Here is a 20,721-nt window from a genome sequence, read left to right as displayed (position 1 = left end):
CCAGGCAGACCAAGAGCAGGCAGCCCCAGCATTTAGCCAGGCACACGTAGCGAGCAGCCAAGCAGACAACATAATGAGGCAAAAAGGAGAGCGCTCGAAAAGACACAAGGGTGCACAAGATAACATCTAAGGTCAGTTTTGATAAATAAACGCATACATTTGCTTCAGTTTTCAATCTTTTCCTTTTTGTGATTAAGTAGGTAATTTGCTGAAAAAAATAAAATAATTATTTATATTTAAAATGAGAATAATTTACTACATTTACCCTTATGATTTGCAATATAAAAATTTAGTACATATTACAGTTTATAGCCTATTAGAGAGTGTTTACAATACTGCATTGACTATAGGACAATATTTAATATCTGCACTTTATGCATTTGGGGGAGATGTGTTTGCATAAGAAATAACACATGAAAAAATTGCTCTTTTATTCAAATGTGGGTGGCTCTTAAAAGAGCCTTTGGTTTGTTCTGTGAAGAATCTCTCATGCCTGTGGCTGCCAAGGAATTGCACCCTCAGCACTGAAGTAGTTCACTAGTGTCTCCCTCACACGCATTGCTTCCCGTGCAGCATTGTTGCTCCCTACTTGGCTGATGTCGTGCAGTCCAGAGGCTTCTCCGTCGCCAACATAGGAAACCGTCCTCGTTGTCCTCCGCAGGAAGTTGTGTAGAACACAGGTGGCCTTTACACAGGTTTCTGCATTGGAAGGACTGATGCCAATAACACGCCGGTACATTCGCCACTGTGCTGCGAGTATACCAAACGCATTCTCCACAGTTAGTCTTGCCCGCGAAAGCCTGTAGTTAAACACCCTGTGTCTACTGGGAAGGGTGGTACCTGGGAAGGGTCTCATGAGGTCTCTACGGAGAGGGAAGGCTTCATCTGCCACAAAGACGTAAGGCTGGGGTCCCAGGTGCTCTGCTCCTGGCAGCAGCGTGTCCTCAGGTAAGCCTAGGGTGACACGGCGAAGAGCATTACCAAAAGGACTATTAGCCAGAGTCCCACCATCACTCTTTCCATAACTGCCAACATCTATGATGCGGAAGCAGTATTTGGCATCTACAACTGCCAAAAGGACAATAGAGTATGTCCCTTTGTAGTTGTAGAATAGTGACCCAGAGTTGTTGGGAGCCTGGATCACTACATGCTTCCCATCAATAGATCCTACACAGTTTGGAAAATTCCAGCGATGGTAGAACTCTGCTGCAATTTCCCGCCAATCTTCTGTGGTGGGAACAGGCATGTACTCCTCCACCAGGGAGTCCCAATGGCCTTTGCCACTTCTGCCACAATACCAGCCACAGTGCTGTGTCCAACCCGGTAGCTGAAGGGAATAGTGTGGTAAGAGTCCCCTGTTGCAAGGAATCTGTAAAAATGTGAAATATGCAATTGTCAAAGCAGAAATTCATATGTATAACATGTTGAGCTATTTTTTTTCCGTGAACCCATACAGACCGGCGTTTGCGCTTTCGACGTAGATATGTAGCCGCAATGGCAAAAAGCAGGCGTTGTTCGTCATTCATTGTTCACATATGAAACACTTAATGCACTGATTCTATTTATATTAAGTCATTTCCCTCCAGAATGTTTGTTTTTAGCGGCAAGAAAAATGATTCGATGTCAATAATGTAGGAGGGTGATCTGCTAATGACGTTTATAGGCAACCCCTAGTGGGAACGCCCACTAGCGACATGAATCTCTGGCGCTGACGACATGCAGTGACAAAATCGCTGGCAGTGTGAACGGGGCTTCATTGTTGAAGGTAGAAAACCCTCTAACACAGTGGCGTAACAAGCCAACATCGGGCCCTTAAGCAGGATTATCAAGGCGGCCCCCCTACTACAACACGTGATGACGTTACACGCACCAACAAAAAAAAAAAAAACTACTGGTGACGGCACACCATAATAACACATTGTTACTGTTTAGGGATGTCCCGATACCACTTTTTGCAGAACGAGTCCGATACCGATACTTTCATTTATGATACTCGCCGATACCGTGACCGATCCCAATTATTTAATCCAATTTTGATACTGATAATATCTAGATAGATATTTTTGTAAAGTTGAAAAGGGTAGCCTATTTAGTCAAGAGCAGTGAGTATTTCTTTGTCCTTTGTTTGATTAACATTAAAACACAGAAGCAGGATTATCAAACTGCTGCCCCTTTAAGACCGAACGCACGGACCGCATTTGAACATGCTACGTTCATTTGAGATATAACCGACTTTGTTTACTATAGGATACTCGCCAAGACGGGCGTTATAACATAATTTTGTGTGAATTCGTCCGTACAAGTGCAAGACGTGAAAGACAATTTAATTCAGTATTCGCGCGCTGAGACGCTGGTTTGCGGGGCGCGCGCTTCGGATGTTTGCGTTCATGAAACTTCTTAACCTGCACACGTCCTGTAATAATGTAGGGAACCACTCGTTATACTTAAATCAGGTAACAGTTCATGTTTTACTTTACTTACATATACGATTTAGTTTTCATCCAAATAACATATGCTGAGTGAACGATCAGCAATCAAGAGCATTCAACAGAAGTGCGCGCGCTCTCTCTCTCTCTCTCTCTCTCTCTCTCTCTCTCTCTCTCTCTCTCTCTCTCTCAGTTAACGTTAATAATAATCTACATGCCTCGTTTTATTTTCTTTGCCATTGACATCCGACTGAACAAACTTTCCACTGATGTCTGTTTAAAGGGATGTGCTCGCAAAATGTACGTGGTATCGGTGCGTGGTATCGGCGAATTTTTATGAGTACGAGTAAGAGTATATGAGGACAGTATCGGCCCGATCCCCGATGCCAGTATCGGTATCGGGCCATCCCTATTACTGTTACTGTCACTGCTATATACACATAGGCCTAGGTCCAAATACATAAAAAAGATGCTCACTTACATTATAGCTGCATTTTCCAGGCTTTCCTCTGTGCGAAGTTGTCGATCATATCCTTAAGATCCAGATAGCGCGCACGGGCATTCTCAATTGACAGTATGGCAAGTCCAGAGAGACGACTCTGTCCCATTGAGCTCCTGAGGTAGCTTATTATCAGTTTCAATTTTGAAAAAGAACGCTCTGCAGAGGCTCTGCACTGTCACTGGATGGTCAGAAAAATCATGAAAGCAGTGCAAACCTCCCCGAAACTCGCAGTGATGCAGCTGTTCTCGACGATCAACATTTTTGTCAGCTGTTGCACTGTTCTCATTTGTGAAATACTGTCTTTCAAGCATGAACGGAATGATAACAATTGCATTGGGAAATCAGTAGTAAATGTCATCTCTGTAAATCTCCACCAGCCTGTTTGCTTGCAAAAACAGTTCATCATCTGTTGCAGTGCAAAGGGTCTCGGGCAGTAAAACTTTGAAATTGTCAACTGTTGATCGTAAACCGGCGAATCTCTGGGTCAACTGAGATATGACAATATCAAGGCAGGCATTAAACGCATGTACGCGAAAGTAAGACTCCGCATCTTCTAAACGTTCATCTTGACACAGCTCATCAAAATGCGTTCTCACTTTTCTCAACCGAGTGTTCTCAAATGCAGTGCTCACTCCCCACTTCTCTGAAAGGCTCTTCGCTGTTTGTTTGGCATCTTCAAAATTTTCTCGGAACGCAGTTAGGTCTCTGATGGCACAGTCCAGTAGCTGGACTGCTGTAGCCAGATCCATGTCTTGAGATTGTAGAAGTTTTGATATCACATTAGTTCGCTCCAGGATTTTGCTTTGGAGGACAACAAGACAAACAAATGAGAATTTCTCCATTGCCTGTTTCAACGATGCAGCCTCGTCCCGTTCATCTTTCTCTCTGCTTGTCAGTGAAAGTTTTGCCAATGCTGTCATCACATCATTGTACCGATATCTCACAGCGGTTACTGCTTCGTAACGTGAGGACCATCTAGTCGGGCATAACTTTTTCAGTGTTATGTTGGAGTCATTGTTTGTCTCGTCACTGTGTGTTTTATTTGAGAGCATTGCCCATCTCTTTATGCTGTGCCCAAAGAACACATAAATGCGCTCAACAATGTCAAAGAACTGTCTTACTTCTTGTATCTTCACCGCATCATTAAGAATGAGATTCAAATTGTGTGACGCACAGTGTACATACACGGCCGTTGGCTCCTTTGCAGCTATCCTGGCTTGGACACCACTGTATATGCCGCGCATATTTGCGGCACCGTCGTACCCTTGCCCTCTGCACTTGGAAAGGTCTAAGCCGTTGTCCTCCACAGACGCAACAATCTCCCGAGTAAGCTCGCTGGCCGATGAGTCGCTAACTTCACGAAATCCAATGAAGGACTCTTTGATCGTAAACATCAGTGGCAACACCGCGAGCATCTCGTTCAACTATGACATCTGAAGATCTGGCTCATCTGATCAACTTTTGCCACATCTTGTGTTGTGTCCATAATCACGGAGAAAAATGGAGCTGATCGTATTTCGTCTAGAATGTCTTTCTGGGTGTGTTTTGCTAGAATTTCTATTAGCTCATTTTGTATGAGTGGGCTTAGGTACTTGATCGAGCGAGCAGGGCGGCTAATCAGATCTTTAAGTACTGGGTCGTACATTGCCAGGAGCTCAATGACAGAAAGGAAATTACCATTGTTAATTTCCCCTATTTTTTCCCTATGCCCTCTAAACGGAATGTTGTTCATTGCTAAAGTGAGCGTAACATTAACCACACGGTGTAGTACCTGTCTCCAAAAGCTGGCCTCATGAAGTATGTCCCTCTCCATATCCTTATCCATAGTTCTGTTCTGACGCCAAAGGTCGCATATCACACATGCAGCTTTATGTAGAGTGGATGACTCGTGTTGTTGAATTTTCTTTGATAAATTACGCCAGGTATTTGTCTTCCATGTTGACTTGGCAAAAAGCCAACAGGGCTCGCAGTAGGCTACATCTAGTGTGGGGGAGTAGCACAGCCATGTCCTCGGTATCTCCAAACCAGACTTGGTTTTGCAAACGTAATATGCCGTTGTAAAGGAGCGGTTATCCTGTGCGGGATCCCGTGGGAAAGGGCCAGTAGGTTTCCACGACCCCGAAGATATTATAAATCGTTTGACATTTGAGTCTAGATACTCAGGAAAATGCCCCATGTCGGTTGGATGCTCATGCAAGGAGATATTAGCAGTGATGGGCATATCTACCTCGTTCTCCTCGATGCTGTTGGATGACCCGCTGGTGTTAGCACAGGCCACCGAGCGCGCAGTGATGCCTCACTCCCTTCCTCCTCAACATTTTCACCTTTTACATCTATGTTGCTTGATCCACTGGTGCTAGCATTAACCACGGAGCTGCTACTACCAACGGTAGCTTCAGGTGCTTTACTCGCTTCACTCAATTGCTCCATCTCAATCTCGATCTCCCCTGTGTCATCTTTTTAAAGAAGCTTCCTATTTTTGGCAATTTATTAATTAATTTATCAAATTCCTCTTTTCGTTTGCGCTTTTGAAAGCCACTTTTGTGTTTAAAATTTGACAACTCCATATCTTTCTCAAGTTCAACGTTTTTTACTGTTTTGCACGCAATGCGCATGTTCACCCGGGGATTCCCCAGTCCCAATTCGAAACAAATTACACCAAATTCATCATTGTTCATTTCAAACATTTATTTAATGATCAGTCAAATATGTTGTTGTCATTATTTATTCAAATCAATTCGCACAAAATTAAAATGCGATCAGACTAAAAGTAGTAAAATGCGATAGGTGGACCCGGCTGTCAATCAATATCTTCCAGTAACGCGGGCGGGCCCCTGATTGGTCCGGGCCCGTAAGCAACCGCTTACCCTGCTTACCGATAGTTTCGCCTGTCCTCTAACATAAGATTTTATTTTCTAAATTATAAGGTTTCTCACAAATATTGTGACACTTCCTGGTTTGTTACTAAAGTTAACCGGGAAAAAAATGCAAAGAATCGAATGTGTTGGTTTTCTTGTAAGGAGTTTTGTGGCGAGCAGGACGAGGCCGAAGGCCGTGAGAGAGCGGCACGTCGCCGGTGGCGTGATTACTCTGATGAGCGACACCTGCTCATGGTCTCGTATCTCTCACGGAGGAGCGGAAGCATAAAGGAGGAGCGACGACAGTGAAGAACGAGAGAGGACAGGCCTGAGCTTGTGTTTTGTTTTATTGTGACAGCAGTCGTCCGTGAGGGGCTGCTGTCTTTTACTTTCGTTTTGTTATTGATTTATTTTTTATCATTAAAATGTTTGAATGTTCGCCGGTTCCCGCCTCCTTCTTCCCGTAACATCTGAACTGCGTTACAAGTTTATATATTGCTGACCCACTTTGGCTGAATGTCCTAAAGTGGGCCAGTAGGATTTATGTAAAGTGGGTGACCTTAAGTAATTATTTTCAAATTCATTAAATAAATTGATGTATATTGGTTATTTTATAGTTGACATGTATAATCTACTTTTTTAGAGAACAGAAATGAGTGTGCTGTTGGAAATTCGAGTCAGATGGAAGAGTTGAAAGAGCAGAAAATAAGATGAGTTAAGTTCAATCTGTGAAGAGAAAAAAGGATGAGAGGAGCAAAATGTAGATTCAGAATGTAACGCTTTAAAGACACAATTTAAGTTAAAGTGTTTAGAGAGAACAGACACAAATGTTATACAATATGGTTACGATTTTAAATGTTCATCTTATTGAATTTGTGTAAGCAGTACTTGTTGCATGTGATGTAATTCCATTTGTAATGTAGAGTTCATTTTCATCCATATTCAGATTTCATCCCATTTAATGTCAACATAACATGTTCTATCAGTTGTTTTTAATTTTACACATTGAGTGAACTGATGAATATTACTCATATAGTGAACTCATATAGTGAATAGTGAATGAATATATTCACTATGGTATCCTACCAGTGAGTGGCGCTGTGACAAACATCCTCCTCTGGCGCTGTCTCCTCTCTCACACACTCACATCCGCAACAAATATGGCAGACGAGCTGGATGTTGTTGACATCGAGGGAGATGAATGCGATGAAAGAGTCGGGTAAGAGTTTATTCTGTCTTACCCCGCCGTCTGGGCAATGTTATGGACTCCGTGCTTTGATATATTTGTGTTCATGGGTGAGCAGAATTGAGACTTATGATTGAAAAGCGACAGACAGGGTGAATGTGAGCTCATGTAGTTATGTGAACACAGTTAACGTTACTCTATTTTAACATGAGCAAGGAAACGAGTTTAATTTAGGCGTTGAGCTTTAATTGCCTGCTACCAAGATAGCACATAATATTGGTTTAGTATGTACTTGCACGATCTATTCAGCGGTAAGTTAACTGGAATGGCACTTCAGTGTGTTTGACACATCTTACAGGAATGAATCAATACAATCTTTTACAAGTTTCAATAAAAAAAAGCTAGAGATTTAAACTCGTTTGTAAAAGCAAACACATATCACATGTACAGTAATACACTTATAATGGAAGTCTGTGGGGCAATACTTTGCATTGAATAAACGTTAAGCTTCAGTTTCAATAATATCACCACAGCACAACATAAAACGACCGTGATAAAATGATAAAAAAGACCGTGATAAAAATCTCTGAGAAAAGTTATATACATTTTTTTTTTTTAAACTTCTGTCATGAAATTGCGCATGCCAGAAACGGACTAAAAATACACTACAGGAATTACATGTGTAAACATAATGAGAAGTTTAACCTCAAATGTCACACGTTTGCTTTTAAACCCTCTGTAATGCCGTACTCCATAAAAGGCTATTTTAAGTAGCAGTAGTGATTGTCGGTACACGATCCGTTCCACCTGCACGATCCGTTTCACGCATGCGCGTAATTACGTACGTTAAATAACAAACGGGTTCTTATGGACGTATTTTGTTATTCTGTGCCGTGATGAAGACATAAATATTATGTCGGTGCCTGTAACAGTTTTATACACTGCTGTCACGTTATCGTGCAGGTGGAACGGATCGTGTACCGACAGTGATGGTGAAATGATAGCCTGACTACGTCAGACTTCGTACTTCCGCTCAATTTCATTTCGCTTCTGTACTCAGTCTGAGACAGTAATAGCTTTCCGTTTTCCTCCGGCCTGAAAACAGCCGGCCAATCAACGAACAGAGGGCGGGCTGAGAGCCGTGACGACGTATACACTGATTGTACCGTGGATGCGTAGATTTACTTCACATAATCTGCAAAAGTCGTTCACAGCCATGTTCACTCCGGTATTTCGCTCGATGGTTTTGTTTTCGCATCATACATGTTTACAGTGGAAGTTAGATGCGGCTGAGCATGCGCATAACACACGCCATAACCAAACGTTATGTGATTGGCTTACGGGTAACCAATGATTTTAAACTTCAGACAAGCCCCCCCCCCCCCCCCCCCCCCCCCGAGAAAGAAAACGCTTTTCAATTATGCCATGCCAGACTCTGTCTACGAAGCAAAGCGAAGTAGCAGAGTTTGGTATTACCAGGCTAGTGAAATGAAGCTTTGTGAAGCACTGGGGCTTTCCAAGGGGGCAGGGATTTGTATTTTTTTGAAGGTACCCCCGGACGCCGCCATTGGCTAACGGAACCCCACCTGCAGTTAGCATCCCATTGACTCCCATTCATTTTGGCGTCACTTTGACAGCGAATAACTTCACATCTGAGGCGTTTAAAGACTCCATTTGTCCATTATTTATTTCTAAAGAAACACGACAATGTATAAAATGCTCCATTACCTTGTAGCTTATGTTATGGCCCTGTAGAAGCAGTTTTTGTAAAAGTAGGCTAATAATTGCGTCATAGCCACGCGACTCTCTGTCGCACAGTAAGAAATTACCGTATGGACAGGAGGAGAAGCTCGCGGGCAATCGGGAGGACCTGGAGGCAAAATGACAAAGTAATTAATCAGAACACCTACTAAAAGTTTTTCCTGCTCCTCGCTCATGGACAGCTCCTACTCACGCTCTCCGTCTCTGCAAGTTTCGGAAGGGAATGATTCAGATTTCCTTTGGCACAGCTACTAGAAGACAGACGGTTTGCTCACGTCACATCTACGTCGTCAAGCTCAGTTTGAGTCTGCGCAGTACGCTGGACCCCCAGGAAGTAAGAGTTTCTAATGGGCTTCACTTTGTCTCCGTTGAATCCAATGGGGTCGCTGTGTCCATTTCTTTTACTGTCTATGGGGCTTTCCCCCTCGACTGTTTCGTAAAATGGTTCATTACTCGAAGCTTTTCAACACGTTGCACATTAACGACATCTTGTGGTCAAAAGGTGGAAAAGCTGCCTTTCTGTCCCAGACGACCGTTTTTTTCTTCTTCTCATTTAATAAATCACTTTGTGCTCTGTAAACCACAAAGCAATACAATTAATCCTCATAATTCATGTGTTGATGTAGTTCTTATACAATGTATTAACAAACAACTGTATGAATTAATTTATGGAAAAAAATAATAATAAATGGGACTAATTCACTTGTACAGAAACAATTCTTATGAATCTGCTTTGATCTACAAATGCAGCCTTATTCACATAAACTTTAGCCTCAGTCCTAATCCTACGAGTTCATAGGCAAGGCTCATGTAGGCATATATAATCAAAATAAAAGAAAATTGTGTGGAATGGTGAAGTGCTTGTGAACTGGGGAGCTGACATTTTATTTTGTGGGTAATTTAATAAATTAAAGTTTTTTTTTTATTAAGGAACAGGACTTGTTCAACAGTGTGAGGGCTAAGTCTATTTCTTTTTTTATTTTCTACTACCGAAGGGCATGACACTCGAAACCTGCTCAAGGGGTTCACGGTATTTTTGAATCTGAATCTGAATCTGAATATGAAGCAGTCACGTGACTGCGTGTGGAAACGAAGCTTCGGACGTCACAGATCACGTGGTTATGGCAAAACGAATCAAGCTCCGACACACTGCTTCGATGTGTGATGTTTTGTTTTTTTGATACAAGCTTCGAAGCCTCGGTGCCGAACGTCACATCACTAATTTTAAGTGTTTTAAAACACAGGACCAGACCAGATTGGAATTATGAGAGACAGGGGTCATCAGGTGGGCACCCTCTTTCTCTGATGTTTCGTTGATGAGCCCACGACATCTTCAGGGGCTCAATGATGATACCTGGCGTCCCAGGAACACCTCCATCAGCTCCATTCCTCTGCGCAAGCGCAAGCTCTGGCCTCAGACTCCCAGGTCTCTTAGCAAGTTCGTAGTAGATGATGCCACGAATCCTCTGCATCCTTCTTCCACCGGAGGATTTCAGTGTTCCATCCGCGAAGTTGTATTTCAGCAGCTATCTTAGGTATTTACGTTCATAAGCCTCTTCCAATGAACCTTCCCAAGGTATGGTGAGACCTTCACAGAGACAGACCAGAGAACTATATCAGACCGATATTGGATGTTGTAATGGTGTCCAGAATATAAAAGAAGTTGAAAGCAGCCCACAAGAGATTATGGGAGATTGACCCAAACGCATTGGCAAGATCCAGGAAGACAACATGGAGGTCCTTTTTTTTTTTTTTTTAAGGGATCTGGATCTGGTGCCATATCATACTGGAATGTTCTAAGCACCCAAGAAAACCCTGATACTGCCTTCTGTACCGCTGTATCAATGTAGCTGTTTCTTTGCAGGTATTCAGACATTCTCTTGGCGATGATTGTGAAAAAGACTACTCTCTACATTTAGCAGGAATATTGGTTGAAACTGACTGATCTCTGAGTCCTTATCCTTCGGGATTGGAACCTCTCCTTCCCTACGCCACACTTTGGGTATAATCTTCTCCTTCCACTATCCTCATGAGCCTCCAGAGAAACCTCAGGACATCCGGTGCATTCTTGTACACCTTGTATGGGCCTCCATTTGGCCCTGGGGCTGATGTTGATCTTGCGATATAGACTAAGCTTTCCACCTCTTTCCAAGCTGGAGGGTGAATAATATCCATTTGATGTTCTGGAGAATTGATTGGTGGGGTGTCTGGTGGAACTGAGATTTATTTGTGCTGTCTTGGGTCAGAATGTATCGTCTTCAAGTGATCCTCGAGATATTTCTTTTCCCCCTTGTGAAAAGACTTTGAAGGGATCATTAAAGAACTGAGTTCTTGTTTGTTCTTTAAAATAATTACTGTTTATTACAGCATTAACATCTTTTATTATTTGCATGCTCTCTTTACAGTGACCTGAGCAGTGCTGAGGTTCTCCAGGATCAATACTTGCAGTCTGCATGGAAGACAAACAGCAGTGTACTGGTAAAGTAACACCCCAAATTGAATTTTTTTTTTCACTCTTTATGGCCCTGTTTACACCTGGTAAGTGTTTTCGTCAATCCGATCACAAGTGGACAACGCTAAATACAGGTGTAAATGGGGTCTAAAACGTTTTGAGCTTGTCCACTTTTGGCCACTTCCAGAGGTAGATGAAAACACATTTGATCGGATTGCTTTCGTAGTGTAAACTCTCATGTGGTCAAATGTGTTCGAACAGCCACAAGAGACCGCCTACTCTCTGCCTACCTCCCTTATAAGTAAACGTTATGGGAAGCGCACTAGCCAGATGGGATTTAAACTTTGTTGGCTGAAGACCCAAGTTTGGTTTGAAGATGAAAAACGTACCAAGCACAATGTTCTCTCACCATTCCTGATTTCTAACACACAATCACAGCATTCGGCGTGATCTTTCGGCTATCAGAGCAGAAACAAAAGCTGATGCCCTCTGTATGTTTTTCCGTCGTCTCCGTGCACCGTTCATATGTAAATTGCACAAGCTTGTATCGCTCATTAGATCGAAAGATTTTTAAAAAAGCCTATACATTTACCCATGCAAAGTGGACAAAAGAGACGGATTAAAACACCTGGGGTCTCATTTATAAACGTGGCGTACGCACAAAACGGGGCTGAAAATGTGCGTACGCTGCTTCCGACGCATAAGTTGTGATTTATAAAAACAAACTTGACGGGAAAATTTGCGCACTTGCACGCAAACTCTGACCCATGCGTACGAACGTTTTGGAGACTGAGCAGTTTGGCGACACCGATGGTGAGCTGGAGTTAAGCGTCTTTTTGTTCACTTTTAGACAGAAAATCTAAAGAAATACAAGATAATACAAATATAATTTCACTCACCAAGCCTGTCACTTGAAGCAAATATCCATCCCTTCTTAAATGTCCGCGCCAGCGAGCGTATCGGGCCGTTTAGTGAAACTGACGCAAATAACCGTTTAAATAAATAAAATAATGATTTAAACTATGTTTTACTTCTGATATAAACATTTAGATTAAATATGCCATTCAAATTAATGGAGAACACTTAAACATGAAATCATTACTGAAAAGTTACAACCTTTTTTATATTCAAATTCAATCAATATAGAAATATTTGTTGTGGATGCGATTGTTTTTTAACACTTTTCCTGTAGCGTGCTGTGTTTTAATGTTTTAACCACAGAGATAATTGCTTATCATGATAATACAAGATTGTCTGAGAAAATAGTTAAGTGCAAATAATGCCCAAGGCCTATCTGTTTCCATTAAAAATATAAATCAATTAAAAATACTATTCGGCCAGTGGAAAAGATGAAATGTATTTTACACTATTTGATTTATGTATTCAAAAACAAGACAAGGATAGGCAAGTACATGATTTTTATTAATGTAATGTGTCTTGTACCGTTAAACGTTATCACGTGGATGAATAATCATATGCAAATGATATGCAGATGAGGATCTGCATAGTAAAACTAGGCGTTGTAAGCTCCATATATGGTTATTTCTGGGTGGAGACACATGTGCACACAATCTTCCGCTGACTGGGATTTATAAAGTGAATTCTGCGCAGGTTCTGGCGTACGAACGGTTTTATAAGTCTGAATATTTTTTTGCGTACGTCATTTTTGGCTTTCAGGCGCACGTACACTTTTAGTAAGGTTCCTACGCACAGTTTTATAAATGAGACCCCAGGTGTAAACAGGAATGTGTCTACCTTGTCGACTTGTGATCCGATCAACCAAAACGCATCTTAATGCCAGGTGTAAACAGGACCTATGTGAAGAGAATCTGAAAATGGATTTGATGTGTTGTTTTTTGTGTGTGTGTTCAGCCGTGGACGCTGGACAGCTCCATCAGCGATGAGAACAGAGAGGCCATTGAGAGCATGCTCCTGGAGGAACAGTATCCTTTACTCTTCTGAACATCACAACGATTCATTCTAATTTTCTTCATGTTTGGTTGTCATCATTTATTAAAACCATGTGGTTGTTTTCTTAATAAAGAAAGGTATTATTTCGCCAGTAAGAAAGCACCAAAGGTAGCATGGACCAATGAGAAGACTAAAGTCAAAAAGTGAGCTCCCCTCTTTCATCTGTTTCATGAATATGTAAACACCCACACTACCATTCAAAAGTTTGGGGTCAGTAAGACTTTTATTCATCAAGGATGCATTAAATTGGTAAAATGTGACAATTTAAAGACCTTTAAATTGTTATAAATATTTCTAATTCAAATAAATGCTTCTCTTTTAAACTTTTTATTCATCAGAGACTCCATTTTAGAGTATTAGAATGATTTCTGTTTACAAAATATTTATATTTTAAATAAATGCTGTTGTTAGTTTTTTTTTAATACTTTTTATTCATTGAAAAATCCTGAAAAAAGTATCACAGGTTATAAAAAACATATTAAGCAGCACAACTGTTTCCAACATTGATAATAAATCAGCATGTTAGAATGATTTCTGAAGGATCATGTGACACTTAAGACTGGAGTAATGATGCTGAAAATTCAGCTTTGCATCACAGAAATAAATTATATTTTAAAGTATATTAAAATAGAAAACCATTATTTTAAGTAGTAATAATATTTTACAATATTACTGTTTTTTTCTGTATTTTTGAACAAATAAATGCAGGCTTGATGAGCATAAGGGACTTCTTTTAATGTTTTTGCAAGAAGTCTCATGCTATATATATATTCATTCATTCAGAATGTCTTTGTAGGTCATTGGTGAAAAGTTCTGGAGCACAAACTCGTTGGGCTGAAGAGGAGAAAGATCTCTTTGAGAAAGGACTGGTATGTTTTCTTGTTTTCTGAACATATATGCTGTAATAAAATACAGAAAAGACAGAAGAAACAATGCTCTCTTATAAAAGGAAATAAATGGTATCGTTTTTATTGTTTCTAGGCTCAATTTGGCCAGAGATGGACCAAGATCGCCAAACTGATCGGCACTAGAACAGTTCTACAGGTGAAGAGCTATGCTAGGCAGTACTTCAAAAATAAGGTATGACTTTAGCCTAATTCCACATTATGACTTTAGCCAGATGTCTTTGGTTCAGATGGGTTTAGGGCTATTAAATGAATTCATATACTGTATATAGGATTAGTCCTATATATAAAGACAACCAATGTGATATTTTTTTGTAAAATTATAAATGTCTTTACTGTCAAAACTTTAGATATGCTGAAAAAAGCATTAATTTCCTACTGACCAAACATTTGAAGGGTAGTATATAGCAAACCATTTGTTTTTCAACAAGCCTCATCAAATGTAAAACATGTTCATACTTCACATGCATTCTTAATATTTTTTTTTTTAACAATTTGATTAAATAAAATGAGGCTAAAGATTTTTTTATCAGTTGTACTAATAGTAATTTTATCCTTTGTGTTTCACCTCCAGCCTAAAACAGACACACCTGCCGAAGTGCCCTCCTCTAATGTGACTTCAGACACTGAGTTGGTCCCGTCGATCCAGCCTCACGTCTCAGCCCTGATCAATGCTGTACGCATCGAGCGACTTTCTGATGATGAGGACGTTGACATCACCGATGACTTCAGTGATGATGGGTTTCAGTCTGAAAAGAAGCCAGAGCCCTCAGGCTCCTCAGATTGTGACCACCAAGGAGAACTCAGTCCAATGACACCCCCATCAGACGTACTTTTAAACCCTCTCTCTGAATCAGGATCCAACGCCGCAGATGGAGACATTGATCCAGATACAAATGGAAACGCAGACATCCCTCATATTGCGATTGATCCAGATCCGGAGGAGGAAAGTGGGGCCCTCATCTCTAAATCAGGCAGCCCAGGCAAACACAGCCTGTCTGGGGAGGAGAGCACTGAAAGAGCAGGTACCTTGGCATCACTAGCTTTCATTTAATCTCTGTAACCATAGCAGTCCATCAGCATTAGCACAATTATGGGTAATGTATTCTTTTACTCCAGATAAGATTGAATCAGGTCCTGAGGAGGAGGTGGAGGAAGACCAGGAGGAGGAGGAAGAGGAGGAGGAGCTCAGAGCTCCTGAACAGGAGGTCATATTGGACTTAAACACAATCACAGAAGAGGAGAGGCAAGCCATCCCAGAATTCTTTGAGGGGCGTCCATCAAAAACTCCAGAGAGATATCTAAAAATCCGCAATTTCATCCTGGACCAGTGGTGAGACTTTATTCTTTATGCTTCTGAGGAACGTTTTCTTGTGTGCATCATCTGTCTGCTAAACTTACTGAATATAATATTTGAGTTTTGTAAGACAATGAAACGGTAAAAATGTCACATAATTCAGGGAACCTTGTAATGGGTTGTTTTTTTTATAAAAAAAAAAAGTGCTTTAAAGAAGTCTCTTATGCTTACCAAGGCTGCATTTGTTTTGTTTGAAACAGGACTATTATGAAATACTATTACAATTTTAAAAAATACAAGTTATTTTAAAGAGGACATTTAAAAATGTTCAACTTTCTTTAATGTGTAATGTTGCTGTTTGAGCATGAAAAAGGTTTGCAAAGTTACAAAGTCACTCCAAAGGGAGTCATTCTAGATATCAGTAAAGCACTTTTTCTGAACTCCCTGAAATGCTTCCATTGTAGTCTTGAGTTTTCTTCTGGAAACAAACAATTTTCCTCATTTAAATAATTCCCGCCCAAGACATAAGCTAAATAAAGGGGTGAGGCCTGGTTGAGTTGCATTAGTAGTGTGTTGAAACTCGCAGTTATGGGAAGGGGCGTGACATTTCCGGAACATGCTCAAAAGCGGTTGACCTATCACAGCACACGTCCAGATGACCAATCAGAGAACACTGAGCTTTTCAGAAGGAGGGGCTTCATAGAGACAGGAACTAAACAGAGCATTACTGACAGACTGGGAAGAGAGGTGCTGCAACAATGTCAAATATGTGAAAAAGAATGTGTTTTTTCAACATTCAAGCATCAAAACCTATTCTAGTAGACTCCAAAACAAAATCAAGAAATATGGCGTAATAGGTCCTATTTAGTATATGTAGTAAATTTCATTATTTCTAAAGTGTTATTTATTCCTGTGATGCAAAGCTGAATTTTCAGCATAATTACTCCAGTCTGGAAAATTAACTTCTCTTGATGTCTGTGCAGGGAGAGAAGTAAACCCAAGTACTTGAACAAGACATCAGTGCGTCCAGGTTTGAAGAATTGTGGGGATGTCAACTGCATCGGTCGGATACACACCTATCTGGAGCTCATCGGAGCTGTTAACTTCAACTGCGGTAATGCTTATTGCTCAGTCAGTTTGCTCTTTTCTTTTTTTCTATGTCCTGCTTTCTTGAGTGCATTTACTAAACTCTCTTTCTTCCTCTGTAGATCAGGCGATATATAACCGCCCACGGCTGGTTGATCGCTCTCGGCTAAAGGAAAGCAAAGACAGTCTGGAGGCGTATCATCTTGCCCAGAGACTGCAGTCTATGGTGAGAGAGAGTTACAGCTCAGTGTTACTGTTCTCATCATTATCTGTGCATTATCCTTCTAATAAAGGGGTTCTGAAGTCTGGCACTCGATATCCACTTTACTGCAGAGTTTAGCTCCAGCCCTGATCAAACTCGCCTACCTTTAACTTTATAGAAATCCTGAAGACATTGATTAGCTTGTTCTGATGGGTTGGAGTTAAGAACCTTTGCTCTCATATATGTTTTGGTGTGTTATTTTTTATTTTATTTTTTTTGCAGCGCACGAGGAAGCGTCGCATTCGGGACGTGTGGGGGAATTGGTGTGATGCTAAAGATCTGGAGGGTCAGACGTATGAGGTAAAAGAAATCAAAATCTGCAGTTCTTCTTAGATTTGAAGTATACTTTTTATATAAAAAAAATTAATAAAATACAATTACATTTAAAACTTTTTTGGTCATCTTTTATTTATTTATTTATTTATTTTTATGGTGTTTTTAGGAAAGATTTTGTACTTTTTTTTTTCTCCATTCTCATTATTGAGCCCTGATTATGTGTGTTTTTTTGTCATCCAGCATCTGAGTGCAGAGGAGCTGGCCATCAGAAGAGAGGAGATGAAGAAGAAAGGTCCAAAACCGTCTAAACTACCCAAACAAAGAGGGTAAACACACGCTCCCTAACAAAACTGAATAGCTAATAGTTTGTTTAGTGATCTTGTTTATGGGCTTTTGTTATCAACTATAATAATCAGATAAAGAGTAAACATTAAATCTGGATTTATTTCATGTCATTGTCCTCTGCAGCTCTTTTGATCCATTCCAGCTCATTCCCTGCAAAGCTTTTGGAGAGGAAAAACAGGTAATCATTACATTTGATCATATCTCTGTTCAGTCTTTTCATGCATAGAAACCAGGGTTATTATGGTAAACTAAAACTCATAAAAATATATGTTAGCTGAAATAAAACACAACATTATTATTTTGAGGGTCACAACTTTTATTTCAGTTATTTGCCAAGGAAACATTTTCAATTTCTTTTAGTTTAACTTGATGTACTAAAATAACTAAAATTAAAGCTGAAATAAAAATGAATAAAACAGTATAGACATTTATTTTTAAATGATTAAAATGTATTAACTTCTCAATCTTGAATTAAATTTGAAATGAAAATGGAAAATAAAAACTAATTCAAAATATGAATAAAAACCATGATAGGATCTCAGTGATAGTAAAATAAGACTGTACGGTAGTTCATTTTGTTGTATAGAAATGAAGGAACATATTTTGTCTGTGTCTTGCTGACACAGGAACCATACAGAGTGATAGTTTGTGCCGAGGCTCTTGTTGTCATGGACATAGTAAGTTGGTTTCCAGATTTCATTAATCTCATCTTTTTTTTCTTTTTTGCTCTCTTATTCATTCCTCAGTGTTGTATTATGTTGTACTAATAATCAAATCCTTACCCAGCATGCTCATGTGTCTATGGGAGAGGTGATTGGCCTTTTAGGAGGAACATATGAAGAGGAAGAGAAGGTGTTAAAGGTCAGTGAATTCGTGGACTCATAATCAACTGTTTATTTCAATCAGTTACATTTACATTTATTCATTTAGCAGATGCTTTTATCCAGAGCGACTTACAAATGAGGAATACAACAAGTGATTCATCTTATGTTTAAGTACGCTGTAATAAATACATGATGTTTGTGTAGATCTGTGCAGCAGAACCATGTAACAGCCTGAGCACAGGTCTGCAGTGCGAGATGGACCCCGTCTCTCAGACTCAGGCCTCTGAGCTGCTCGGGGTCAAAGGTCACAGTGTGGTGGGTTGGTACCACTCTCATCCAGCCTTTGACCCCAACCCCTCCCTCAGAGACATTGACACTCAGGCCAAATACCAGGTAACAGATCTTTGTATTGCATTGTAGCATGACTAGGATATATGGTGTCTTTGTGAACATGTCACATTCTCTCTGTCTGTTTTTATTTCAGAGTTATTTCTCTCGAGGAGGTGCTCCATTTATCGGGGTGATTGTCAGCCCGTATAACCCCAGTAACCCCTCGCCCCTGTCTCAGACCACCTGTCTGCTGGTAGAGGAGGAGAGCGGACCCTCTGGATCTCTGAGTATGTCACTCACAGCAGCTTTAACACTTAATAAACTACTGTAGGTTATCTGTGTTCTGTAAATGTTTCATGGACTTTGTGGTTAGCACTAGAGTCATGGCTGCCGTTAAAGAATAAATGAACCATGGTGTAAATAATAAAATAAGCCCAGCAACAGCTCCAGCTGAATTTGAATCAGTCTGTGGTGTTTGAGTCAGCATTTCTTGTGTGAGTAATTGTGTTTGTATTTTAGGGTTTCCATACCGGTTTAACATTCAGTACTCATCTGAGCTTCCTGATTGGTCTGAAGTGATGAGAAGAGCAGAATGGGTTGTGTTCAAGTACAGGCTGTGTCATGGGTGAGCTGCGTGTTTTATGAGGGAAACCTTGTCTTTGGCTGGAAGAGGGAAGCAAGAATACATGAAAATATAAAGTTATAAAACAAAATGCTGCATATTATTCACATTTTATAAACTAGCTTCAATTTTTTTTTAAATATTCAGAGTATTTGAATGTGCTATGTTTCTAAAATTGTTTTTGTTTAATAAATATATATTCATATACATGTCATTCTTCTTTCAGGAGTGTTCCAATGGACAGGCTTTTCCGCAGAGATTCTTCTCTGACTTGCCTGGAAAAGGTAATATTTCTCATATCTATGAGTGCATATTATACATGAAAATTGCACATGAGATTTTTGGACAAACTTGCTAATCTGATATCTTGACTACTGGCAACAAGGTCATATTTACAAGTTCCCTCGCTGCTGTCAGAAGCACTTCTGAGTACACTAGATCACTTTCAAAGATATTCAGAGTTTTGTTTGAGGTACTTAGTAGCAAGCAAACATGTAATATTAATATTAATGGTTCACAGTGCATATTTCAATAAATATTTAAATGAATTTATTTGACATGTCAGTTGAATGAGTTTTGCTAAATAATAATTATAATATTTTTGTCCGTCCACAGATGCTGAGATCAATCCAGAAGACTTTGGAGCAGGTCTCAGAGGTTGACACGGAGACGTTCCTGGTACAGATAGAAACCTTGTTTCATACACATTTTCTCCCTGAGACTGGCTGTTCCTCCTCTCATCTTCATGAAGCAGTAACACAGCCTCAGTTACTGTCATTCATCTCCTCTGAGCCTGTCAACAGCAGCCATGCTACGGATGAGACGTGTGTTACTGATTCTGACAGCCAAGATGAATTGTACACTACAGGACCTGTCAACCATGTAAAAAGCTGAAATGAAGAAGGACAGAAACTGTGTAAATAACTATAAACCTAACAGTATGAATGGAAGAAGTTACCATAGAGAATCCTGCTACTGCAGAGGACAAAAGTGTCATTCACTTACATTGTATGTAACATTGCATTCTTGTATATTTTTGTACTATAAAGTGTTTAGTTTTCATAAAAAATTTGTTCAACCACACAGCTGTATTTAACATTTTTAATTAAAGTTTGATGATATTTTGTAATTCAGTTTGATCACAATGTGCAAGAAAATGTTTGCAGCACTTAAATAAAATTGTATTATGAAAAAGAGATTAATTGGATACCCATGGAGTAACAATTTTAAAGTACGTTTTGACTGGCAAAAGGTGTCAATTTTTCTGGTTAATTTCAGCATTTCATAATATAAATTGAGTAACACTTTTACAATAAGACCCCATTGGTTTGGTTTGCATGTGTAATCCTAACATTTGTTACAATAATTATTACTATTTGTTAGCGTTGGTTAATGTTAGTTCATGTTAGCCAGGTCCATTAAAATAATATTAACGGATACAACTTTTGATTTTAAAGATGCAAGAGTAATAAATGCTGTAAAAGTATTTTTCATTGTTAGTTCATGTTAACTAATGAAGTAAACTAATATTAACAGATGGAATCTAATTGTTTCATCGTTTTTGGTATTGGTACCGTACAAGACGTTGTGACCTGACCTTGTAAAGATCAGAGTCGGA

At 39.9% G+C, this 20,721-nt stretch overlaps 2 protein-coding genes across 2 annotated transcripts; one reads left to right on the top strand and one right to left on the bottom strand.

Annotated features, from left to right (window-relative positions):
* Nucleotides 1-417: 417 nt before the first annotated feature.
* LOC311069167 (uncharacterized protein) lies at nt 418-2,962 on the bottom strand. Its single transcript, XM_084092162.1, has 2 exons — nt 2,908-2,962; nt 418-1,369 (listed from the first exon to the last, which is right to left on the bottom strand). Exon 2 carries the CDS (start codon nt 1,244-1,246, stop codon nt 488-490), a length of 759 nt encoding a protein of 252 aa, XP_083948288.1. The 5' UTR covers nt 1,247-1,369; nt 2,908-2,962; the 3' UTR covers nt 418-487.
* A 3,957-nt stretch (nt 2,963-6,919) lies between these two features.
* On the top strand, nt 6,920-20,297 carry mysm1 (Myb-like, SWIRM and MPN domains 1). Its single transcript, XM_084092066.1, has 20 exons — nt 6,920-7,005; nt 11,139-11,211; nt 13,058-13,128; nt 13,234-13,299; nt 13,953-14,025; nt 14,138-14,236; nt 14,636-15,086; nt 15,181-15,394; nt 16,342-16,472; nt 16,567-16,670; nt 16,929-17,006; nt 17,223-17,308; nt 17,451-17,505; nt 17,954-18,004; nt 18,114-18,188; nt 18,356-18,544; nt 18,636-18,768; nt 19,001-19,106; nt 19,330-19,387; nt 19,719-20,297. Exons 1-20 carry the CDS (start codon nt 6,947-6,949, stop codon nt 19,995-19,997), a joined length of 2,451 nt encoding a protein of 816 aa, XP_083948192.1. The 5' UTR covers nt 6,920-6,946; the 3' UTR covers nt 19,998-20,297.
* Nucleotides 20,298-20,721: the final 424 nt, after the last annotated feature.

Source organism: Abramis brama (genome assembly GCF_963993115.1).
Source record: "Abramis brama genome assembly, chromosome: 18".
Lineage (NCBI taxonomy): Eukaryota > Metazoa > Chordata > Actinopteri > Cypriniformes > Leuciscidae > Abramis > Abramis brama.
The sequence above is the reverse complement of the archived record's forward strand: the minus strand, read 5'-3'. Positions and strand labels throughout refer to the sequence as shown.

What these genes read in the sequence shown, in the direction of transcription:
- LOC311069167 (XM_084092162.1), bottom strand. Translation starts at nt 1,246, where the DNA reads ATGCCTGTTCCCACCACAGAAGATTGGCGGGAAATTGCAGCAGAGTTC.
- mysm1 (XM_084092066.1), top strand. Translation starts at nt 6,947, where the DNA reads ATGGCAGACGAGCTGGATGTTGTTGACATCGAGGGAGATGAATGCGAT. An exon ending in AGCATGCTCCTGGAGGAACA is followed by an intron (nt 13,129 to 13,233) that starts GTATCCTTTACT and finishes TAATAAAGAAAG; the next exon opens with GTATTATTTCGCCAGTAAGA. An exon ending in CTCTTGTTGTCATGGACATA is followed by an intron (nt 18,005 to 18,113) that starts GTAAGTTGGTTT and finishes ATCCTTACCCAG; the next exon opens with CATGCTCATGTGTCTATGGG.